The 25,987-nt window shown below is 46.8% G+C and overlaps 2 protein-coding genes and 1 non-coding gene across 3 annotated transcripts in view; 1 reads left to right on the forward strand and 2 right to left on the reverse strand.

The window, feature by feature from the left end:
- The window catches only part of STK35 (serine/threonine kinase 35), a 42,809-nt gene extending 29,343 nt beyond the window's left edge, over positions 1-13,466 (reverse strand). Inside the window, exons 1-2 of the mRNA XM_047745017.1 lie at positions 13,020-13,466; positions 11,829-12,426 (exon numbers count right to left, since the gene is read on the reverse strand). Of these exons, the coding sequence (XP_047600973.1) occupies positions 11,829-12,426; positions 13,020-13,325 (904 nt within the window). The 5' untranslated portion in view covers positions 13,326-13,466. The remainder of the gene's footprint in view (positions 1-11,828; positions 12,427-13,019) is intronic.
- The window catches only part of PDYN (prodynorphin), a 105,763-nt gene continuing 89,770 nt past the window's right edge, over positions 9,995-25,987 (forward strand). The window contains exon 1 of the mRNA XM_047745019.1: positions 9,995-10,310. Within this exon, the coding sequence (XP_047600975.1) occupies positions 10,302-10,310 (9 nt within the window). The 5' untranslated portion in view covers positions 9,995-10,301. The remainder of the gene's footprint in view (positions 10,311-25,987) is intronic.
- On the reverse strand, positions 14,831-14,934 carry LOC125110155 (U6 spliceosomal RNA). The gene has a single exon (XR_007130484.1). It is a non-coding gene; the product is annotated as a U6 spliceosomal RNA (small nuclear RNA).

Below are 25,987 nucleotides of genomic sequence, written 5' to 3' on the forward strand. Positions count from 1 at the left end.
TGGTTGCCTGCTGACGGGTTCAATGAGTTAGCAGGAGGCAACGGAACTTAGTTCACCTTTCCAAGTTTCTCCTTACACTGCCTCACCTGTACATGGCCACATGGCATCACTCACAGGACACCTACACTGGACCCTGACCTTCAAGCTAGTATTTACCACCCCCCTCCCCACCGGGGGAGGAAGGATGAAATACTCGCATCTTAAAAGACAGAAGAACCTGAGGCTCCCAGAGACTTAAAGAGTCCAGGGACTCAATCCATGTGCCTGGAAGCCACTTTGTCTCCTTCGAGCATCTCCAGACCAGCAGCAGCATCGCACCTCCCCCTCCCCGCAGGGTTGCTGCTGAGACAAGCAAGGTCAAGGGTGCAAGAAGGCCATAAAAAATGTCTGTTAATCCATACCAGGCAAAGGACCTCTCCTCCCCTCTCTCCTAACTTGCACAACTCTTGTCGATGCACCTAAAAATGTGTTTATCTTAAAGGCATGTTCCAGTATTTCCTGCTCGACTACCATATCTGCCCAGCACAAGCTAGGTTTGTAACAGGCCCCTCCCTCTATAAAGGTTAGCTTCAAGGAGATAACAGGTAAGTACCTAAGACAGCAAGCATCTTAAGTATCTGCATCAAGGTCAACTTTTACTACGAACAGTGGAAGGGTGGGTAGGAGATGCCCAATCTGAGACTAGAAGGGTCAGGACCTGAGTTCCACCTAAAGGACAGGCAGTAGATCGGTGCAGAGAGGCAAGAGAGTACTCTGGGCTGAGAGATGAGATGGAGAATGGAACACAGGAGAGGTGTGAACAGGAAGGAGGTCTGGTGGGAACAGGAGTCCAAAGCGGACACAGAAGTTAGAATCAAGTTGTATTGGCTTGACACTCCAGCTCTGCCCTTCCAGAAGTCTTTCCCTTTGCTGAACCACAGAAACTCCAGGGAAGCTGGTGACTGGCATCTCCAAACAAATCCCAATGTTCTTTACAAAGCAATTAACGGAACACTGATCCTCTGCGTAAGTTATCGGAGGACTGTAACCTTCCCCAAAGTCTAAACAGGCAGAGGTCATCCTGCTGATGAAAAGGCATATGGATGGCTCCTCTGATCCCTAGGACGGGGGTCTCCGTTCCACCGGAAAACAAGAGCTACATCTCTTTACGTAGCTTCTGCCAAAGCAGAGTCTACAGAAGCCACTGCTCTGGGAGTTCTAGGCTGAGGCAGGACAGACGGATGGACAAGGCAACGGCTTTGGGGTTTTGACCACGATCTGACAGACCTCACTTCCCCTGTAATTATATAATTTGTTTATATTACTCACAATCAAAACAATAAAGGTAGAACCAGTTTAGGGCAGATGGGGTGTTTTCTTTTTAAAACTAGCTCTTTCCCATCTCATAATCCTCTTTCTAGGTCACTGGCTCTGGTGGGCTGAGGCTCTTTATCTAAAAACACTGTGGAATGATGAAGTGATCTGAAGCACAAATCTGTGTGATGCTAAAGTAAAGGCCCATAAAAAGGAGGGCAAGAAAGGTTTGCTGGTGGTACAGCCAGAAAGGAAGCGATTAAAAAGCCATCAAATTCCTCCTGTGAAGGCTACCATCAGAAAACAGTGCAACTTTTTCACTCCAACAGTGGGGAAGTAAAGGGTGGGGAATGGTGATTACTTTACACACAAAGTTGGTAACCAGGGCAACCCAAGTAAAAAGAAAACAAGCCTGCAAAACAGACTACATTGTAAGTCCAGATTATGAGAACCCAGAGAAAGAAAAGAAGTGTAAACAAGTGTCCTGGGGGTGTGGGGTTTGGGTTGGGGACCCTAGAGCTCGCTCTGGGGGGAATGAGCTGAGCTCGGGAGATGCTAAAGGAGGGGTTGTTTGTTCAGAGGAAAGCGCTGGACAGGAAGAAGCAGGCTCAGAATCAGACCCAGCATCAGGGAGCATGACAGAATGGAAAACCAGGGAGGTTGGCTACTTGTCCGGGAGGCAAGAAGACTTCCCCGCATGGGCCAGGGCCGTGGGCTCATTTCATCAGAAACCACACATTGTGTTTTCACGCAGGAATCCCCAGCTGTCCACTCACAAACAGGAGAGGCCTGCGGGAATTCCAGCCCCTTCCTTCAGACAGACTGCCCACCTGGGCCCCTGCCGGCCTCACCGCGGGGTTGGGGGGTGGGCGGGGGCGTGTGGCCCCTCATGTGTTCCTGTGGAGAAGCCAGCCAGGGTAAAGTCATAGGAAGGGCCCAGGCTAGGTGGTGAGGCTGGGGTCAGATGCCAGTTCTGCCCCCTGGTTAACTGGGTCACCTCCCAGCTAAAAGGAAAACATGGGGGAGATGGATACCAAGGGAAGAACCTTGGGCAGAGATTGGGAAAGATGGCAGAAGCTCTGTGAGCCTCTGTCACCTCCACCACACTGAGAGGGACACTGCCACCACGTATTCCTGGGAGTTAAGTCACAGACAAGAAACAGATTTTGCAGAGCCTCAGGTACTTCAGGGAGAGGACATCCTGACCATCCGTAACATCCCCACTGGGCCTCAGCCAAGTCCGAGGAATCCACGGCTCCCAGTAACCCCGGGGCTAGAGGCCACAGAATGAAGCCTGCACATGCTAGGGAACAGAGGATGCTGAAATCAGAAAATGAAAATGTGGATCATTATATCCTACTGCTCAGGCTGTAAATAGTTAAGCCCAAGCTCTAGCCAGACCATGTGGTTTTGGGGCGCTCGCTCCCTAGAAAGCCTTCCCTCTCCCCAAATCTCTGCTGGTGTGCCTTTATATACCCTGCCTCAATGCCAACCTACTCGATGCTTGCCTGATCTCCCTCCTCTGACCAAAGCCTTTCCCTTCTAATTTACCACGGTGACTACACACTGTAGGAGAAAAAGTGCTCGAACTTTCAGGGATGACCAGTCCATGGTCCTGCAAGGACACGGACTCCTGGAGACACATCCCTGGGCTCCACCAGTCAGCAGGGGCTCGTGAAGGTCAGACAGTCCCAGGCAGCTTCAGCACCCATCTGTCTCAGCGGTCTCCAAGCCTGCCTGTGCCTCCCCACCAATTTCAGGACGGAGAACTGGAATACACACACACACACCAAGTGGGGCAGAATCCCCACGAGAAGCTTACAGTGTTTTGAGTGGATAGAAACAAACTTAAATTTTGTAATTCCCTTGTTTGGTACAGCCTGACAGTTCTGTAAGGTGAGGGAGTCAAAGACTTAGCTTCCCAGAGCAAGAGAGAAAAGATGGAATGTTCTCTGGAAGTGTTAAGGATTTGAGGTCAATTCACCTGACAGGCAACTGGTTTCCAGGCCCTAAAGGCTAAGAGTGTGAGTCATTTCAGCTCTCCAGACATGCTTTTACAGGTGGGCAAACCAAGAGGAAGGTTAAAGAACTTGCCCAAGATCATGGCCATGGCTGGCTGGGTTAGACATGAGCCTCTGCTGCCAAGTCCTTCCACAACATGATGCTGTCACCCGGGTCCAGGGGGCTAAGAAACACACTGTGATTACAGAGAGACAGGCCTACCTTCAGGACAGGTTCATTACCTTCCCCTCAAGTCCAATGGCCTAGAGACCACAGAAGAAACTGTTTCAAAACATTCTATGCCACAGTTCAAAGGGAGACAGAGAAAATGGGGGAAAAAAAAAACAAGTCAAGCAGGTGGATCCCAATAAAATATGGCCTGCCTTGTTCAGAAACTCAAGGCCCCAGAAACAGCAGGCCCCTCCTAGAAAGGGATACACCATACCCAGGGTCTTACAAGCCTATTCCCAAGCTGCCTCCAGAAGCTGGAATTTCTTCACTCTAGTCAATTCCATTTAAATACTTCCTGGGCACACACTGCTTGTGAGACACCAGAGAGGAGATCAGCAGTCGTCTCTGCCTTAGTTCAGGCTTCCAGTCATTAGAAACAGAACGCCGGCCTACAGTGATGAGAACAAGGAATAGGGTGTGATTCCACCCAAGGAGTGGACAAAGTGGTTGGGAGAGAGGCAGCCTGAAGATCAGTCAAGGATGGCCCTTGAGCAGTGTCTCCTGGGATGGAGAGTGAGCACACCACAGGCGTGAGCTCACAGCAAGGTACCCAAGTCATCTGGGATCAGCACAGAGAGATAGAGCAGGGGATGCGCAGAAAGGAGGCTGGAGCAGAAGCCTCTGGAGTAGGGTCCTAAGAAATGGGAGTCCAGCAGATTGAAGGATTTGAACTTAGGCGCTAAGCAACAGGAATTAAAAGTTCTTGGCACGGGGACGCCTGGGTGGCTCAGTTGGTTAAGCAGCTGCCTTCGGCTCAGGTCATGATCCCAGCGTCCTGGGATCGAGTCCCACATCGGGCTCCTTGCTCATCAGGGAGCCTGCTTCTCCCTCTGCCTCTGCCTGCCATTCTGTCTGCCTGTGCTCGCTCTCCCTCCCTCTCTCTCTGAAAAATAAATAAATAAAATCTTTAAAAAAAAAAAAAAAGTTCTTGGCACGTTTTAGAACGATATCCTGCTTACAGAGTCTAAGTGACCAATTTTAAGACCTACCGTTTAAGTAAGACACACGGGCTGCTAACAGCACTACCGTGTATACACGCTGGGTTCTCATGGCCAAGATGCTGCCATGTGTGACAGCAGGTCTCAGAATCCCTGCCACAAGTTCCCTCTGCGGGCATGAGGAGTTAGAGGTGGAAGACCGCCGGGCAGCTGAGGGGATTCGTCAGTTTCGGAAACCCCCAAGAAGTGAGGCTTGCAAGGGAGAAGAGGGAAGGAGTTGCGGGGGGGGGGGGGGCAGGGAAGGTGCTGGGAGGTTTAGAATCAGTATTTAGTAACATCACATGTCCTCTGTGACAGGAAGGAAACATTGAGAGAGTACTCTGGCCAATCCCCTCTTCTTACTCCAAACCCCTATCTACTGAGACCGTAATTACATCCCCTTTTACAGGGGAGGAAACAAAGGCCCAAAATTAATTACTTGCCTGTGGTTTTACGGCCAGTAGGAGACGGCGCCCAGGCTCTATGGCCCGGATTCCTAACCATGATCCTACAGCCTAGATGTTCTACTGTCCACTGCTGACAGTTTTTCTGTTAAGTTCACAGACCTATGCCCCCAAGGAGTTTCACATTCACCAAGTCCCTCATGCTGAGGGTCCCACCACAAACCTGCAGATTCATTTCTCAGTAGGGCACTAATTAGGACTTTGACTTGAATGTGCCAAGTTCAGGAGTATGGATCACCAAGTCCTAAAACTGCTCAATCCACTGGACATAAAGAAAATCTCACTGGAGGAATTTCTTCTAAGAAGAGTACCAAAAACACAAAAGCCGAGAACAAACAAAACCCCGATCACTGACAGCAACAAAAAGGTCACGGCAAGCTCCCAAAGCACCCAGAATGGGTATTCTGAACTACAGGGTCAAAGTGAAGGTTTGAGAAGAATGTCCTGAGAAGACTTAGTGGTTAATTATGGCGCTGCCACTTGGTTGAATGCTTTAAAAGGACCATGTTCTACTTCTAATTTTCTTAAAGAGTCAAAAGAGGAGGTCACATAACAGGTTAAGAAGCAAGTTTAATGGGAAATGAAAAAAACAGAACATAAAATTACAATTTTAAGAAAAAGGGTTGGGGGGAAAAAAAAACCTTGAAAAATGAACTCTGAATTCATTATGACTATAGCCGGCCCTGTTTTTGCTTAGTTAAAAGCTATATATTAGTATTTTTTTTAAAGAAGTGGCTCTGCTGAAAATCAGTCTGGAGAAGCTGAAGACAAGGCCCCCTTCCCAAGACAAGCTCTTCTTCCAAAGAAAGATGAGCACACAGACCAAGCCCTGGTCACTGTCTCAATGACCTTGGGCTGTGTCCTGTCACTATAAAGAGGCTGGGTCCAGTATCAACACACAGGGTGTGTTCAAAGCACTTCACAAGATTAGTCAAATGTCATTGTGCACTAGACAATCAACCCCAGAGAGTGACTGCCAAGACAAGACACAGTGTCCTACAGAGGCCAAGGGCCAAGAACCTTCAGGCCTAACAGGAGAGACAGACAGGACAAGGGCTATGGAGCCTCCCAGGCCCAGGGTAGGCACCCCCATGGTTCACTTCCATGGCTATGTGACCCTGGGCAAAGGTCTTAAGACTTTATGAATCTGTTTCATTATCCATATTCCAGGGAGAATCTACCTCACTGGGTTACTGTAAGGCTTAACTGTGATCCAGGAAGCATCTTGCATGGAACCTAGACACCAAAGCACACAATGAAGGACTTGATATGAATTATGTTAATGTGTCTGGACACCAGGGGCAGCCCTTGGGCAGTTGTAAGGTTGCAGTTGTAAGGTGCAAGGTCAAGCACACAGACCTTGGAAGAGCTTCTGGATGTAGATCTAGACCCTGACCCTTTGCTGGCGGTCCTGGACAAGTTACCTGACCTTGATGGATCCGGATTTTCTCCTGTATAAGACCAGGTTACAAAAACACCAACTTCAAGCGGGGGGATTAAATGACAACAAGCATGAGAATACTAAGCCTAGCTATTAGGCCTGGAACATTCCAGGGGTCTTGGTAAAATGCAGACTCTGCCAGCCAAGCAGAGATGGGGAAGGAAGTAACCTCTGGAGGCCCTGGCCCATTTTTCTCTCCACACGAGGGCCTTCCTACTTACCTAGACCTCACCCTTGCCAGGATTGCTTCCATCTACCCTTTTACAACTCATCCTTCCCTTCCCTCAATTGAGTCCACATTCCTCGAAATTGTTCCCCTATAGCATCTCTCAGAGGCTGAGGTGAAGTAACGTCCGTCGTGCTCCATCCAAGTCTCCTCCATGCCTGCGCGCTCACAGGGGAGGGAAACCAGGTCTCTGCACTCCTCACGGTCTGCCTCACACATACCAGGGGCTCAGTAATTGGGTGAAATGAAGCAAGAGGAGAACTGTGAGCTAGAGGCTTAAAACAAAACAACAACAAACAGCCAACAACCAGGGAAAGTTCTAGTAGTAGCCACGTAAAATGTGCACATTAAAGACAACCAGGTGAGGATCCAAGATTTTTGAGTCACGAAGGACCCCACCAAAGGCCAAATCTGAGAGGAGAGTGAGCTCATTATTTTACAGGAAGCTAAGCAATTCTTGGAAATTTACACAAGAAAAACCCTATCCTGTGCGACCCAATTAGCCAAAACTCTCAATTAAGCAAGGGTTGTTCCTGTCTCCTGAGGCTCGTATCTAAAATTCCCAGCGCACTCAGAAGGCAGGCAGGGGGCAGGAAGAGAGAAGTCTGCATGGCTGTCTCAAAGACAGACCAGAAAGGAGGAACAGGGTCCCTGGAAGCCAAGACACAGGGGAGACACCCCCTGTTGAGACTAGCAGTGCCCAGTACTGATTAGCACCTAATTAAAAAATAAACAGCAGCCATTAATTTCTGAGTAAAATGTGATTATGCCCGTTTAACAACCAAGAAAAACAGAAGAACCCAGAATTTAAGCCACCTGTCCCAAGAGTGCAGCACAGCTGATGGAAAGCGCGGACTCAAGCCTGAAAGCCTGTCAGACCTCAACTTGGTTATCTGCTTTACACGGGGCAATTCTGCTAACCTCGGTCTCCTCACCTGTAAAACAGGGGTCATTATAGCACCGACTTCAAAAGGGGGTTGTGAGGGTTGAAGCAGTTAATGGGTATAAAGCCTAGCGCAGCACCAGCCCACAGCCATCAGTAAGCTGTAGCTCTTACTAACAGGGTGAAAAGTGGAAGCCAAACCTTGGGGCTCCCTGTCAATGCTCGTGCCCTGTTGTGTCCCGTTCATTTCTAAGACCCTGAATGACAGCTTAGATCTATGTCTGAGTAGCCGAACATCACTGCCCGGCTCTCTGCCTTTCTGAGCCCCAAGCCATAGTAAAAGAATTCAGAGCCACTTTCTAGGGTCTGAGCGGCTACCCATCACTTCGGACCTTGAGCTGCGGTCATCTGGGACTGTGTCTTCTGCATGCCTCATGGAGGAAACTTCGCATGGCCTCTCCGCAGTGCCTGGCTCACAGTCACCACTGGGCACAAAGGCATAGACCTGACTTCCCAAGGGCCTTGATTCCTACCCATGCGAAGCTGCCTAAGATCTCTTAAGCATGGCAAATGTGAAATAGTTGGTAAAGCAGAACCAGTGTCCTACTAAGATGGGATAAGCTAGACCCCCCCCAAAGCTTTTCCAAACTTATTTGGCCTTATGAGCCTTGGGTTTGTCGTGAAGATGATATAGTATACATATTAACGTATTCATCGCTGTCAGAAGGATCAGTGTGTGTGTTAGAGAGCATTCAGGAATTTGAATTTAGTCTGACAATGAGGCTTGCCTGCTATCTTCTAAGTGGCAGCAAGCTAGAATTCAGTTTTAGGTACATTCAGGACAGGGTCCTTTGGCAATGGAAACAAGGCGATAGTGCAAACTGTTTATGCTTTAACTCCTGTTTCTTGTGACAAGTACTTGAAAGCTAAACAAAGACATCAACGCATCAACAGAGTAATTTACAGGATTGTTAATCTGGTTTAAGGAAGTCCGGAGCTGGTTTGAATGCTACCACTCACTCATTCATATAAGGCGAGTCCTCTTTCCTAGGCTTGTTTCCCTCCCTGTGAAACAGAAGGCCAGATCAGGGTTCCAAGACCACCACTGACCCTGGAACTCCTCTTCACTACATAATGCTCTATGTGTTTGTTCTACATTCAGAGAGAAAGGAAAGACAGGAGACCTATAGGCTATCAAAGTTGGATAAACCTAAGAACTGCACTAACAAGTTTCTTTTTTCTTTTTGATATTGGATTTACAGGCCAAATAATTTCTTAAGACTACAGAGATGCCTTCTGCGTATTCACTAGAGTGCTGATACTGAAGAGGGAAAAAAATCCCAACTATTCCCTATTCAGCCCTTTGTAAAATAAATCCCACTCCTTCTCTACCTTCTTTCAAGCCTATCTTTTCTGCCAACTCCTAGCTAACTCTAGATTATCATTCCTGCTAATCCTGTACAACACTCTAAGGAAAGCCCTCGCTAACCAGACAACTAGCCTTTCCCTCCTGTGACTCTGATTAGCACTTAAAGTCTTCTCCAGGTGCTCAAATTTTCCAAATTGAGTTCCTCTGGGGCAAAGGCTGCCACGACCCCACCACCCAAAATGCAACTCTGAGGACTCTGTAAAACTATGTAGATTTAGTTCAAAAGAGACTTTAAGACAGATTAACACTTTTTTGGTCTATTTCAAAATTATTCTAAATTGTAAGAGGCTGGGCAAAAGGTGACTGCACAGGAGTTAATGACAAGGCTGAACCAGATTATCTCTAAGATTCCTCCCAGCTCTTGGACTTTTCAGGAGTGATATCAGCAAGCTGTAAATCCAGCGCCCCAGGGCTGATTAAGACTGCCCAATTCTGGAAGCCAAAGGCAGGAAAACTTACCTAAGAGCAATGTGGGTCTTTTTGTTCTTCACTTTAATACTAATAGCAGAAAACAATGCCTATTTACTGCTTGCTAAATTAACATTTGACATGTAAATTTCAATGTCAGTTTCAGCAGCTAGCTGTGCACCCTTCCCTTGATTGCTCCTTCTCTGAGCCCTCAACATTGCCTGACCCAAAGCAGAGATCAAGTATTTTGAAGAGGCCCAACAACTGAAAGGGCGACTGAAGTGTATGACCTAAAACAAAATTATTTTGTTGCTCTAGACCTGTTTTAACTCACAAAGGGAGACAGAAAATACCAGTGTTGTCTCTCAACCTGGTGTTACTAACAACCCAGACAACAGGATGTGTTCCACGGTCAAACTTGAACAAGAGCACAGTGAATGAATCTCAAAGGGCATGATGAAAGAGGACACAAAACGTGGACTCAACTTGCTGAGTTCCTCCTTATCAGAGCACTTAGGGACATTCCCAGGCTGCACAGCAACTCGAGAACACAGGCACCCTTATCTTACTGATAAAGGAATGCTCCCTAGAGGTTTTAAACCACTTGTCCCATACCTCCTGCAGTCAGTGCAGACAGCCATGACTTAAAGTGAGCCCAAACACAAAGCCTAGGCTATTAACCAGGAGGTTATACTGCCACCGTTTACTGTGGAGTTCTGACAAATTCTACACGTGAGAGAATCTGCAGTATCTACGTGTGAGGAGGGGGAAGCCAAGACTTCCCCACCTGGGTGGAAGTTTCAAGATTGGCCTCAAAGAATTGAGGGTAGAAGGGGATCATTGGCAAAGTGAATTCCCACATCCCAGGGCAGTCATGTATTATGAAGTCCAAACTATTGGTTAATCATAGTGGAGAAGACAGTCTAAGGATGGAAGTGAATAGCTTGCATGATACAGGTAAGCTTCAAGGAATCTCCTGGAAAGTCTTTTCAAAACAAATATATTCACCCTGGGGAGAGAGGGTGGGCTTTTCAGAATGGATGAGGGCAGGGCTGGGCATACAAAGTGAAAACCTATTTTGAAAAAGGACTCCCAGTGATACTGATCAAATCCCCCAGTCCATTGTCAAACAACAGACTTAAAATGGGACGGAGTTCTCCTGGGATGGGTTGCAGGATGTTTAAAATTGGGCAAAAACTCCACAAACAAAATGCCCTGTCCAACCCCACCCCAATCCTTCCCATTCTTAAAGGTCAGCTCCAGTTTATTTTCGGGGAAGCGAGGGCATCATTACCCATATGAAAGAATCTAGGCCTTGAATCAAGACAGATCTGGGTTTATGTCACTTACGCTCTGAAAACCTGTAAGGAAATCCCAACTCTCCTTACAAGCTGATTAACCTCATCAGCTTGTATTTGTTTACTACCTCTAATCCTTAGTTTCTCCATGTAGAGAAAGAGGAGAGAATTTACTTTTAAAAGTTATTACCCAAAGTCACTCTACAGGACATCTAGGACATAGGTGGGACGCTTAACCTCTCCCCTAAGAAAGTCTCCTAAGATCTTTCCAGCCCCCTGGCCCTCTCCTGTCTTTAGAGATCCTTGGCCAATTTTCAGTCTGAACAAGACATGTGAGTACTGAGCACTCAAAGATGAACTCACTCCCTAACTGAGGGCAACTAACTGCAACTAAAACCCAGAAGTTAGGATTAGCCCTCCCACGACTGCAACCCCCTTGCTTCCCCAAAGTCCATCATCCCTATAAACACCCAAGCCAGCCAGCCTCAGGGGGTTTACAAAAAGTTTGTAAAACGGAGGAAAGGAGGAAAAAAGATGTTTTGTGTTATGTGACAGCTCTAGGCCCACCTGGGGCGGGGGTTATTATCCAGCAGGCCCCAGAGGACTCAGCCAGGAAACCCACCGGTTTGCTTGACTGCCTTGGGATGTGCTGAGGGGGTGGTGGGTCTCAGAGGAAAACGGAAGACTGAGAAACAAGAGTTTGGGGGTGGAGCTGAAGGGTGTCAGGACATTTGGAACCAGGCAGGGAGGGGGTGTGGGTGGGTCCAGCAAAGTTCTTTTAGTTTGGGGAGGGAAAGAGAAGAGGCCCTAGAGAGGGGGCTGTGAAGTTCTTCCACCAACTCAGCCCAATCCCCCTCATCTCCCAGTGGAAACTCAGAATACTAGAAGTTTGACACTAACAGTCCACCTTCACTGAGCACTTAACTAAGATAACGGTGAGCACTCAACGAGCCCCTTTTTACTAAAGTACCAGCTCCCGTTTGTGCCAGGGACCGATCCGGGGTCCTGAGGGGAGAAAAGGGTCTAAACGTCTGGGCCCCCGAGAAGGAGGGCGTGTCTGGGCCCAGCTGACAGGACCGGGACCAGGGCCTAAGGGTCTGGGGGTCCGCCAGGGCCGAGCCGTCCAGAGCTGTGGGATCAGGTCCCCTGCGGGCGGGACGGCTGGCGGCGCTCCTACCTTTGAGCGAGGTCTCCACCAGGCGCAGGTACAGCTGCGAGCTCTTGTTGCCGTGGCTCATGCGCTGGGCTAGCCCGTTACGCTGTAGGACGCATTCCTCAAACTGCACGACGTTCTGGTGGCGCCGCTTGAGGCTGGTTAGGGCCCAGAATTCGGCCAGCGCCAGCTCCACGTTCTCGGGGGCGTCGCAGCGGATCTTCTTGACCGCCACCCGGGCCCCGCTGCGCCCGGCCACTGCCTCGTAAACCACGCCGTAGCTGCCGCGCCCGATCTCCGCCAACAGGCTGTACCGCGGACGCGCCGACCCGCCGCCACCCTCTGGCCGCCGCCGCGCCAGGTAGGCCTCGCCCGGGGCCTCGGCCGCCACCGGATCCATGGCCTGGGCCGCCACCGGCCTCAGCTTCGCGCTGGGCGCCCGCGGCACTGGGCTTCGCCTTTTCCGCTCGGGGCTTTGTGTACCTCTGCGGGCGCCGTCCTCCTCCCCCGTTTCCATGGCTGCGGGCGGCGGGGGGAGCAGCAACGGTGCTGCCTGGGTCCCCCCTGCCTCATCCCTCCGTCCGGCCCCGGGACGCGGAGGAGCGGGACCCTGGATTGTGACCTGCGGGCGAAAGAATCGGTTAACCAAGTAGGCCGAAGCAGGAAGGAAAGGAGCGCAGGCTGTAGGGCTTCCCACCTCCACCTCCTCCGGCCGCCGCGGCCCCTTTAAGACGGAAGCCGCCGCCGCTGACTGAACCGGGGAGGGGAGGAGAAAGCGGGAAGGACGAAACCACTAGGCTGTGGCTCAGAGGGGGAACCGGAAAGAAAGGCAAAACACCCCCCCCCCCCCAGTTAATCTGTTGCCTAAGAGTAGGAAAAACGAGGACCAGCAGTCTTCACGACTTAAGAAAATTGCCTTAAGAGTTAACTCTGACTGTGGAAATCTTTTCCACTGCGTGGTCCCCTCTGCGATTCCCCTCCTCGCATCCCGCCTTGGGTTCTCCCGGGTGTAAACAGTCCATTGAATTAAGCCTGAGTGGAGCTCCGCGGACCGACCCAAGTCCCCGAGGGCGGCGGGTGGAGGAGGTTGGTTTAAAAGTACCGCGTCCCCGAGCCCGCCAAACTGGGGACCCAATTGCCCTCCCCAAGCGCCCGAGAGGGCGGAGGTGGCTCCAGCCTCGGCGGCTGCTTTGACTGCGCCGCCTGCGTGCTTACCTGGCCGGCGTCCCGCCACTTCCGGGCGGCCCGTTTCCCCCCTGGCGCCCGGGGCTGGGGATGGTCCGCTCCGGACCAGGGCTGCCTCTGGTACCGAGCGGCGCGAGAGGCGGCGGGTCCGGCCGGGTGTGCGCCGGAGCCTGCTGCGGCACGGGTGGTGGCGGCGGCGCTCGCGGGGGGGACCCGGGTGTCCGGACTCCCGCGGCTCTCCACGTGTTCGCGCCAGCTGAGCCCTTTACATAACCTGTTTATATAAGCCGCACCTCCCGCCCGCACTCGGGCCAGCGGGGGCTCCTGGTGGCCCATCCCCCGGGAGGCCCGTCGCGCACGGCGCCGCCCGGGTCTTGCCAAGGTCGACAGAGCAGCCGCAGCCCGGCGTACCGGGCACGCCGCGCCGCGGCCCAATCACAGGCGAGAACACCCAGCCAACAAAAAATAGGCGCCAAATTCGGGCGATCCGCGGCGTCCTCCGGTCTCCGCGACTGCCTCCCCACCACAGCCCCCTCCCTCCGCCTCCGCGGCGTGAAGAGGAGCTGCGCGCAGTAGGCGCCTAATAAATACCGATTGGTTGATTGGATTGGGCGGTTTGATTGATTCATAGGCTGCGCCTGGGAACCTTCCGGACGGCGTTGGAATCCACACCCTGCCTGCCAATAGCCCCTTGATTCTGGGCAAATCATTGTTCCGTTCGGTGCCTCAGTTTTCTGTTCTGCAGAATGGGTGATTGGACCTTACCCTCCCGGCGTTGATAGCTCCAAATGAAATCTATATGTATAATATATAAATGCATAATACAAATATATAAAAATATAATATAAAAATAAATACACGCAAAAATATAAATACATATATGAAGAGTGGCTAAGTATATATGAATATATGTAAGTGGCTAATTGGGTGCAAGGCTGACCTTAACCTCCCAGCGTCGATAGCGCCAGATTGAAAAAAAGAAAATATGTGTGTGTGTGTGTATATATATATATATGCAAAATTTTATGTATAAATACATATATTAAGAGTGGCTAAGTATACATGAATATATGTAAGTGACTAATTGGATGCAAGGCTGAAAGTGCTGTTTTATTGGCTGCTTTGTACTCCACTGCCTAGTAGGTACCCGTTATTTTTAAACTGAATCTGTATTTATTGAATTCCTATAATGTGCTAGGCACTGTTCTAAGTGAGAGGAAAAGGGCAGTGAACAAGACAATGTCTACCTTAGTTGAGGGTCTACGCCCCTGAAGGAGACATGATACCAGTGATCTTGTGCAAGTTAATTAACTTTCTCGTGTCTTAGTTCCCATCTGCAAGATGGGAAGAACAGCAGTCGGAGGAGTCACTGTGGTTGTACACTTGGAACACGACAGGACCTTGCCCACAGTAAATGTCAGGTACTATTAACTAAACAAATTTTTCAATTTTTACTTTATTTGACAGAGAGAGATCAGAAGTAGGCAGAGAGGCAGGCAGAGAGAGAGGAGAAAGCAGGCTCCCTACAGAGAGCAGAGAGCCGGATGACAGGACTTGATCCCAGGACCCTGAGATCATGACCTGAGTTGAAGGCAGAGGCTTAAACCACTGAGCCACCCAGGTGCCCAACAATAATTTTTGACATGGATAAATATAATGGAGAAAAAGAATAAAAGAGCACTTTGGGTTTGGGTTTGGGAGCTGGCCACTTCTGATAGTGTGGCCATTGAAAGGATGTAATTTGCCCCGGGGCCGGCGGGGTGGGGGTGGGGGCAGTTAAAATTTAAAATTTACATATAAGTTACAAGAGTAGTAAGGAATTCTCATATATTTATTTCTTTTTTACTATGGAACTCTTCATGAATTTGCGTGTTACCCTTGCGCAGGGGCCGTGCTAATCTCTGTGTCGTTCAGTTTTTAGTATATATGCTGCCAAAGTGAACACAAGAATTCTGATATACTTTTAACCCAAATAACAAATTGTTGTATTTAGCTATGTTTGTGTTATCATATTCTCCTTTGTGCACGTGTTTGTGTATATAATATGTACGTATACTTTTCTTCCCTAAATCATTTTAGAGTGGATTTCCAGACGTTATGCCCCTTTATCTGATATACTTCTGTGTGTATGTCCTAAGAACTTGGACATTGTCTTGCAGTATCTCAGGGTAATGATCAAAATCAGGAATTTTAGTGATGACATGATTCTTTTAATACACCTTTAAGATTTAAATTTTGCTAATTGTCCCAATAATGTAGCCATTCCCCAGGATCGAATTCAGGATCGCAGGTTTCATTTAGCTGTCCTGTCTTCTTAGTTTCCTTTAATCTGGAGAAGGAGTTAGTTCCTCACCCTTTGTCTTTCATGACCTTGACATTGTTGAAGAGTACTGGTGAGTTATTTTGTAGATGTCCTTAATTTGAATCTTTTATTTTCTCACGATTGGATTCATTTTTGGTAGGAATGCCACTGAGAGAAAGCTGTGTCCCGAGTATATCCCATCAGAAGGCACATAACTTGGTTTGTCCCAAAATTAGTGATATTAACTTTGATCATTTGGTTAAGATGATGTCCACTGTCATACTCCACTGAAAAGTTGCTGTTTTCCCCTTTGTAATTAATAAGTATCTTGGGGGAGGGGCACCTGGGTGGCTCAGTGGATTAAGCCTCTGCCTTCAGCTCAGGTCACGCTTCCTACTTGTGATCTCTCTCTCTGTCAAATAAATAAATAAAATCTTAGAAAAAGAAAAGTATCTTGGGGGAAGATATTTTGAGACTATCCTGTTTTTCATCTCACTCTCTGCCTGCTGGTTTTAGCGTTCATTGAGGGTTCTTGCCTGGATCAATTATTATTATAATGGTTGCAAAATAGTGATGGGAAGTCCTCTGTGTTGGTTTGCTAGGGCCACCATAACAAAATATTACAGACTGGGTGGCTTAACAGAAATTCATTTTTTCACAGTTCTGGAGGCTAAAAGTCCAAGATCAAAGTGTTGGCAGGTTTAGTTTCTCCCCGGAGACCTCTCTTGGCCTGAAGGTGTTTGCCTTCTGACTGTCCCACAAGGTCTTCCCTCTGTGTAGGTATCTTTTCCTCTTACTGTAAGGACACAAGTCCTATTGAATTAGGGTCCCACCTTAATGGGCTTGTGTTAACTTAATCAGCTCTTTATTTTTTTTTTTAAGCTTTATTTATTTATTTGAGAGAAAGAGAGAGAGATCAAGCAAGCACACAGAGGGAGAGGGAGAAGCAGACTTCGCCAAACAGGGAGCCCGATGCAGGGCTCCATCCCAGGACCCTGGGACCATGAGCCCAGCCAAAGGCAGACGCTTAACCACATGAGCCACCCACACCCCCCCCCCCTTAATCATCTCTTTAAGGACCTATCCCCAAATGTGTTAAATTCTAAGGTACTGGGGCTTATGAATTCAACATATGAATGTGGGGGTGGGGGACACCTGAAGCCAGCCATGCTAAAACTAGTGGTAAGGCTTTAAGGAAGCAGGAAGAAGCCTAGAAACGGCGAGACAGGAACAAGCTTGATGTTCAACTTTAGACGGCGGGTGAGTGTGTAGAGTGGTTCAACCACTTTGGGAAAAACAAAACAAGCTGTCCTACGGCCCAGCACCTCATGCCTCGGTATTTACCCAGATACATGAAAATTTATCTTCACAAATACACTTTCATAAGAATGCTTGTAGTGGCTTTTTCCGTAAGAGTCCCAAACTGGAAAACACTCTAATGTTCATCAGGAAGTACTGTGGTCTTCCTATCCGGTGAGATGCTGCCAGGGCGGAGTGGTTGAATTAAAATAATGATGCTGAATGAAAGAAACCAGGCACAGGAGGGTACAGACCTCATAATTCTCTTTACAGTGCTTGAAAATGCAAACTAATTTACAGTGACAGAAAGCAGATTAGTGGTTGGGGTGGGGAGGCAGGCACGTGAGGAAAACTTTTGGGGGCTGACGGATATGTTTATTATCTTGAAATTATCTCATGATCGTTTCCAGGGTTGGGAAATATGTGAAAGTCGCTTCCAATCAGACGCTTTAAATAGGTGTGGTTTATAGAGGTCAGTTTTCCAGCTTTACCTCATTAAAGCTGTAAAAAAAAAAAAAAAAAAAGGATTAAAAAGAGTCCATGTTGTGTGACTCCATGAATATAAAGTCAAGCAACATTGATCCATGGTAGAAAACACATCGGTGGGTTATTTTGGGGGTGGGAGTTGACTGCCCCCACATTTTCTGGGTGATGGAGTTTTATTGTATGGAGATTATACTGCAATAAAGTTGATTTAAAAGGTGAAAAGACAAACCCAAATCCTGTCATGCCATGAACACCTATATCTTTACTCAGAGCTTCTGGAAGGCTGCATGGTGCTGAGGCAAGGCTGGCCCAGTGTCTGCCATTACTGGCCTCAGAGGTTGAGCAAGGCCAACGGAGTCTTTCTCCCAGCTAGTTATCCCACCTGAGATTTTTTTTTTTTTTAAGATTTTTATTTATGTATTTGACAGAGAGAGAATGACACAGCGAGAGAGGGAACACGAGCAGGGGGAGAGTGGGAGAGGGAGAAACAGGCTTCCTGCCAAGCAGGGAGCCGGATGCAGGGCTCCATCCCAGGACCCTGGGATCATGACCTGAGCCAAAGGCAGAGGCTTTAACCCACTGAGCCACCCATGTGCCCTATCCCACTTGAGTCTTAAAAGTGAGATTGGATCTGAAGTTCTGGGGGAACCACGAGGAAGGTACATCTTTTTGTGTGTGTGTGAGAAGGGCCAGGCTGCTTGAAACATTGTTGATGGCTTGACTGATTTTTTTTTTTCTTTATTCTGGCTTTTCTTAAGTTACAGAAGGAACCCTCTTCTTCTTATAACCAATTGCCAATAGCTATTGAAGTTGTCTGTCAGCCACTGGAATTATAGTATTTTCATGCCAATCCCATGAGGTTGCTAATATCATTAGCTCCATTTTATAGATGAAGAGACTGAGGAGGGAGGAGGTTGCCCACCTAGGATTGGAACAGAGACCCCAGACTCTGTGAAATTTTCTGTGAAAATTACAGCAAGCCTTCTTCCACACCTTTCTCTGTCAGCACGCATGCCCGCCTCCATATCCCCGGAGCCTCACGTGGTGCCAGACATGTGACTGGAACCCAGCATTCAGTGACCGGAAAAATGAAGGAAAAGGGAGGGGCAGCTGTGAGGTCTAGGCCCTTCCAGTGGCCCCTGCCTTTGAGGAGTTGACAGAGAACATACAATGTCATGGAGGGCACCTGGGTGGCTCAGTCGGTTAAGCCTCTGCCTTCGGCTCAGGTCATGATCCCAGGACCCTGGGATGGAGCCCCGAATCAGGCTCCCTGCTCAGTGGGGAGCCTGCTTCTCTCTCATCCTCTGCTTCTCCCCTTGCTTGTGTGCATACTCTCTCTTTCTGTCAAATAAATAAAATCTTAAAAAAAAAAGGTTTTTAAACACGTAATGGAATTATGTGGTCGTAAATAACACTCCTACACAGGACATTGAAGCAGTTTGTAAAGGGATAGCAAGGGACAGAGCAGGTGCCATTTTAGAATGGTGGCTTGAGAAAACCTCTCCAAGGAGGTAGCCTTTGGCAGAGACCTACTAGAAGTAAAAGAGTCAGCCAAATGCCTATCTACTGGAAGAGCATTTGTGTCAGAGGGAAGAGAGCGGTGCAAAGGAGGCCGGTGTGGCTGGAATTCAGGGAATGGGGTAAGAGAGGGAGGAGACAGGGAGACAGAGATGTGGTGGGCTGGTGGTGAGGCGGGAACTTGTGGGCCAGGATGAAGACTAGGGATTTCCCAAGCCTTGTGATAGACCGAGCACCACAGAAAGCGAAGGAGCAGGAAATCTGAGGCTTACAGAGGTACTCACCCTGAGAACTGCAGGGAGGAGGAAGGCAGAATGGTGATGCTCCCTGCCCATCCCAGTATTTCAGGGGAGGAGAACACCCCAGGGATAGTATGGGGGTGGTTCCATGGCAAAAGGGGGAGCTCTGGCCCAGGAGGGGAAGGTTGTGTCGAGTGGAGGACTGTGGAAGGAATGGAAGCTGGGAGGGGCAGGAGATGGCTCTAGAGGGCTAGGACAGAGTGAGTGGGGAGGAGGAGGGGGGTGGGGCTAGGTGGCAGGGGGCTCTGACAGAGAATGCTTCAAAATGGTACTTGTGGCAGGGGGAGGTGAGGCTCCTACAGGGAGTAGAGGAAGGGACTTCACTTCGGGGGACCCTGGGGGTGCTGGAAGAGGCTCACGGAGGGCAGGTTCTGAGCAGAGGACCCAGGAAGGCCCGGGGAGGCTCTCTGCAGCCAGGTTTACTCCCCTCCCGTGCTGGAACGAGTTTCATTGGGCACCAGGAGGGGTGTCCCCTAGGAAAACTGGAGTTGGTGTTGCTCCGCAAAGCCAAGGAGCTCCCAACTGTGGGAGACATGGTTTGTCCCCATTTAGTGAATGGGGAGATTGGGCCCTGGAAGCTCTTCTATCCCAAAGGAGTGCGACAGCTGGGATCCGAGCCTTCAGCAGCCTTGGGTTTGGGTATCCAAGCTCTTAACCCTTATACAGATGTTCTCAAGCTCAAGTACACACCGGCATCCCCTGGAGGGCTAGTTAAAAAACCAGAGGGCTGGACCCCTGCCCCAGAGTGGAGGCTAATCGGTAAGTCTTGGGTAGGGCTCCATGGTTTGCATCTTTTAGCAGGTCCCAGGCGATGCTGTACCGTTGCTGGTCCAGGGACTGACCATGCTTTAAGAACCACAGCATTACACTATCCTGCCCCTAGACTGAGCACAAAGCTGAGGCCGTTATGAAGGATTGGTATTCTGACAAAGAATTGGGAGATGGATTGGAGCTATTACAGAGAAAACTAAGCAAATAAGGCACACAGTGATTATTAAAGCCAAGAAAACAAAAACGATTTAGAAGAAAAACATTGTAATCATCATAAACTACATCACTTAGCTGGAAATAATATTACATTGTCATTGTAATGTAAAAACAGCCCATTGATTTAACCAAAAATTATGCTGTAATTATTTGGGGAAAATTGGAGAGGGTGTCTATGTGTGCGGGTGTGTGTGTGTGTGTGTGTGTGAGTGTATGTGTGTGTGTGTGTGTAGAGAAAGAGAGGAGAGAGAGAGGAAAACTAAGTTCTTATTCTCCATTGCTGTAAGTTAATAGAAAAGCCGAAAATTAAAAAATCTTGGAAGTGCCGCTATAAACAGGTTTGAAGAGACATCCACAAAATGAGTTACTGCTTCATGGATGAGACCTGGAGGTGTCATTCTTCTTATAAGCCTTGTAATAGGATCTGGTTTGTAGTACTTACTCACTCTTAACCATTGTGTATATTTATTACTTGGATTAAAATCAAAATTAAAAATGAAAGTGGGCGAGGGATTTAGCTACCACTAAGGCAGCCTGTCCTCTTGGTGGCGCTGTTCAGCTTCCGTCTCTGACGCCCACCTGTTGTTCTATTATTACCTAAAGCATCACAAGAGCCGCAAGTAGTTAAGTACTCAAATCACCACCCTGGGGACTCGGCGCGCTGGAGACATCCGGTCCCCAGCAAGACTCCGCAAAGGTGGCCTCTTGTCTCTTTAACGAGGGTCCAAGTCACAGAAAACAAAGATGGAAGCAGATACCGGCACCCGGTTTCCCAAACTTAATGGATTGTTCTAATTTCATTTGTTCTTCCTATTGGCCTCCGAAAAGGCTCAGGAATTCCAACCTTGCTTTCTCTCCCGTCTGGGAATAGTATAAAACTTCTCCGCCAGGCTATATACCTGAACATTTGCTGCAGAAAATTGGTTGCTAGGTTCTTAGGAGTTGTTGATGGTTTGGGGGAAAGATAAGGGAATATAATGCAGAAGTAGCAGGGCGAAGTCCCAGATTCTGTTAACAACTGGGACATTCAAAAGAAATGGTTGGGGAATCTGGCTGAAGTGTATACAGCCACAAGGCAACAAAGTACACTCGCTGATCAAAGTGTAAAGGATACAGCCTTTTAGGAAGGCAGTTTGATAACTCATTGTTTATTCGTATAGTTAAAAATTCATGCACTAGGATCCAGCAGTCCCATTTCTAGAACTTATCCTAGAGAAATACTTCCCCAAGGGTGGAGCAATATGTGTGCAATGAGGATTTTTATTGTGGTTATTTGTAATAGTAAAATGTTAGAAATACTCAGGTAGCAGACGGGGATTAGTTACATATGCATTTGAATGTAACATAGCCATCAAAAAGAAGGAATTAGCTCTGTATGTACTAGCAGGAACCGTCACAACATGCTGTTACATAAAAAAAAAAAAGGAAATGTAAACTAGGATCTATAATGGGACTTCATATTTTGTCTTAATATATATTTGTAAGTTCATAACTGCTAGTCTTCACGGAGTTGTTTCTTTGTGTTTGTCGCTAGCCTAAGTGCTCTGTTTAGACTTATTGCAATAAGCTTAGAGGGAGGGCTTCATCATCTCCATTTTTCCATAGAAACGGGCGGGTGGCTCAGTTGGGGTTAAGTGTCTGCCTTCCTTTTGGCTGGGGTCATGATCCCAGAGTTCTGTGATCAAGCCCTATGTGGGGCTCCCTGCTCAGCGGGGAGCCAGCTTCTCCCTCTCCCTCTGCAGAGCGCTCTCTCTCATAAATAAATAAATAAAAAGAAAAAGAAACTGAGGCATGGAGAGGGGTGATTTTCTCAAGGCCATGCCACTAGAAAGGTGGAGCTTGATTTTAAACCCAGGCATATCTGATTTGTGGTCTGAAACCATCACATGATAAGCCCATGTGTACTTACATGTTAGTTTCATGCATCCATAAAGGAACATTTAGATAAATAATACTCTAGATGCCAAGAAGAATTCCTTTCAGGCGATTCTTCTACTTTCAACATTTTTGTATAATTTAAACTTTCAATGTATTTTTTTTTTGAAGATTTTATTTTTTATTTGTCAGAGAGAAGAGAGATCACACAAGCAGGGGGAGCAGCAGGCAGAGGGAGAAGCAGGCTCTTGGCCAAGCATGGAGCCTAATGTGGGACTCAATCCCAGGACCCAGGGATCACAACCTGAGCCAAAGGCAGACACTTAACCCAACTGAACCACCCAGGCATCCCTGGTTATTAATTTTTAGGCACTTTTTTTTATAGAGATGAATAAAACAATAAAATTCAGTTAAAAAGCACTGTGCAATAATGCAGAGTGCACCTCATCGCTCATTTGCTCCGTGAGTACTGACGGACTCCTGCTGTTTGCCAGCGAGGGGGATTGAGATGAACAACAGCCAGTTCCTGTCAGGAAGGAACTCAGTGTGGAGTCAGAAAGATCCAGTCTATAGTCTTTTTAAAAATGTTTATTTTTATTTAAGATTTACATATTTGTTTATTTAATTGACAGAGAGAGAGAGAGAGAGTGAGAGAGGGAACACAAGCACGGGGAGTGGGAGAGGGAGAAGCAGGCTTCCCGCTGAGTAGGGAACCCAATGCGGGGCTCCATCTCAGAATTCTGGGATCACGACCTGCACCGGAGGCAGACAGTAAACGACTGAGCCACCCAGGCTCCCTATAGTCTTATTTTTTTAATTGAGATCTAATTGACATAAAATATTAGCTTCATGTATACAATGTAAGGATTCGTTATTTGTATGTGTAATGAAATGATAACCACAATAAGTCTAATTCACATCTATCATCATACATAGTTACAAAATTATTTTTCTTGTGATGAGAACTTTCAAGATTTACTCTTACCAACTTTCGAATATGTAATACAGTATTATTAACTATAGTCACCGTGCTGTACGTGACCTCCCCAAGACTTACTTCTTTTCTAACAGAAAATTTGTACCTTTGACACCCTTCACTCAGGTCGCCTACCCACCCAATTCTGGCAACCATTTATTTGTTCTCTGTGAGCTTGGGTTGTTGGTTTTTTTTTTTGTTTTTTTTTTTTTAGGTTCCCACATATAAGTGAGATCATACAGTATTTGTCTTTCTCTTTCTGATTTATTTCACTTAGCATTAAGGCTTTCAAATTCCGTCCATGTTGTCACAAATGGCAAGATCTCATTCTTTTTATGGCTGAGTAATATTCCTATCTACAGATCTAGAAAAATATATCTATAATATATATATTACTCTATATAATATATATGATATATATAGATATATATTCATATATACATATATCACATTTTCTTTATCCATTCATTCATTAATGGACATGACACTTAGGTTGTTTCTATATCTTGACTGTTATAAATAACACTACCATAAACATGGAGGTGCATGTATCTTTTTGAGTTCGTGTTTTAGTTTTCTTTGGATAAACACTCAGAAGTGGACTTGCCAGATCCTATGGTAGGTCTATATTGAATTTATTGAGGACCCTTCCTACCGTTTTCCATAGTGGTGGGACCAATCCCAGTCTACAGTTTTGCCCAGCTGTGTTGCACTGTAATTTTATTTTCAATTTTAGTTGGCCAGTGAGGAATGAGGCTGCACTCTAGGTATCCAACTCCAAGGGTTGTCCGTTGCAATGACCTGTGAGCCAGGTGCTGTGCTGGGCCCCCAGCATTGCACATCGCCTTCCTCTCTCTATAGAACTCATTACTGGTTCAGCCAACATTTACTGGGCACTCGGCCCTCTGTGTGAGTTGGGGATCTGGATGAGCAAGACAAGTTCCCTGCTGATAAAATCTCACCGCATTGTGAGGAAAACTGCCATGTTTATAAATACAGTTCTCTGTTGGTGAATATAATGGTAATAACATTTAAGAAGCACTTACCAGGCACTGGTTCAAACACTTCTTACATATATACTAATTTATTGAGAAGTACTCCTATTATTTCTATCTTAAAGACATAAAAATTAAAAAATAATAATAAATATTGAATAATAACAGAAATAATATCTGGGGCCCAGAAAGATTAGGCAACTTGCCCAAGATCACACAGCTAGGAAGTAGAAGATCAGGGAACGCTAATCTAGGTAAGTACTTTGAGGAGCACAACCAAAGAGCCCAGCTTGTGGTGGAACAATCATAATAAAAATAGTATTAACAACCATAACAGCACCTGTCACAAATCACACTGAACTATCTTGAGTTTTAAGTGCCTGCACACACTTCTCCCAGTATTTGGAAGTCCGAAATATAAAGCGACCCTCTCATTTTTCACAATAAGAAGATTGCAGAAAGGAAAGTATTTTGGGGGGGGGCACTTGAATATATCAATTCTTAGGGCTGAAGATGAAATAATCAAATGTCTATGTGTAATATTTATTATTTTAGGTAGGCACGTACTTTCAAGATTAAGATATTATTCAAATAAATTTAAATATATATTAATAAATAATACCTTAATTGGGAAATACTGGCTTTTTTCCACTCTCATATTTCACAAACCAGTTTTATTCCTTCTCTTCCTGTGTGTCTTTGATTTTAGCTTCTTTATTATTGTCAGGGATGGTTTCTGAATCACCCAACTCACTTTCTAGATCACATAAATTTCACTCCTCTTGAAATTGTGTGTGATGCAAGACTTTTTGAGCCTGTATTGATTCTCTTGCTGAAAGATTTTAACCTCGAAGTCCTGATTCACTTAATCTTAGGACACTATTGTTTTTCCATTGGTCCTATCGGTTTATATCTGCTTTTAAAGTCATCTTTAGAAGGCTGGCTTCATTATACAGGGCGTGAGGCTAACTCCCAGGATAATGACTATGTCTGTATCAGACATTGTTTGCTTTTTTTTTTTTTTCTTTTTAAAATCACTTCTATTGGTGACTTCTATAAATTGGTCTTCCTCAAAGGATACTTTGTTGCTTAAAACCAACTAATTGAGAGTCTAGGGAATATGTAACATTCTGTAAGCCTTTGTCAGAACTTAAATATAAGGCAACTCTCACTTTATAACCTGGGGTAATTTTTTAGGGAAAAACACCCTGCCTTATGTCCAGGTACATACCACAGGTTAACCTCACCTGGTAAACATGGTGCCTCTGTCTGCAAATCCGCACAGCGCCACTGTCCTCACTTGACACATGTGTAAATTGAGATGCAGAAGGTAAGGTGACTTACCCAAGATTCCTAGCAGGTGGCAGAGCTAGAATGCAGCTCAAACCCAAGTGTATCTGGTCCTCTCGCCCCCACCTTTCCCATTAAAGCACTGGAAAAGTTTCTAAACCAACTTCCTAATTTAGATGGCTGGCTCTGGTAAGTCTGTGGGGCTGTGTTGACAGAATGCTAACACTGATTAATTTATTATTCTTTTATTGCCTTCTGCTTGTATAACTGTGTGCGCTATTTCATAAAGAGAATGGCAGAGCAATTTGCAAATATAAAACCCAGATGCTTAATTTTAATTTCTGGGTTTCTGTTTGAAATCCATTGCAGAACAAGGCAGGTTATTTACAGTATAAATAAATGCTCCGGATCTTTGTCTAAAGATCCCCGGAAGCTGCTCTTAGGTCCTGAAGTGATCTACTTACTTACATTTGTTTTGCTCTTGAAAGGCGACCCTTTCAGGTTTGAAGTGGGAAGTCTATAGTGTCTTCCTTCCGAGTGCAAGGGACCCTCATAGGTGTGTGCTGGAGCTGGTTCCTCCGGGCCCAGGAGAGCTGATCATGTGCATGCATCTCTTCCCAGCTCTGCTCAGTGACATCACACCGGCAGCGTGAAATTAGCCACGGTGGGAGAAGTTACCCTGTGGGAATTGGCAAACCTTACACATCAAGGCTCCTTCCATTCCCACATCCCTCCCCCAAATGAGTGAATCTCCCTGTGCCTTGGGAATAGTAAGAGTACTCTCCTTCTAGGTTGTTCTGAAGATATAATGAGATAAAGCATGTAAAGCACAAGACATTGTTTGTATGTTTAGTTAAATAAATAATGCATACTGGGAGTTGAAAACAAACAAATGTTACCATGAGAAGTAAGTTTCCTTCTCAGCCTGGACTTCTGTTCCACTTCCTATCCTGAAAGGCAACCTGTTTCTC

The sequence above is a fragment of the Lutra lutra genome, chromosome 9 (assembly GCF_902655055.1).
Source record: "Lutra lutra chromosome 9, mLutLut1.2, whole genome shotgun sequence".
NCBI lineage: Eukaryota > Metazoa > Chordata > Mammalia > Carnivora > Mustelidae > Lutra > Lutra lutra.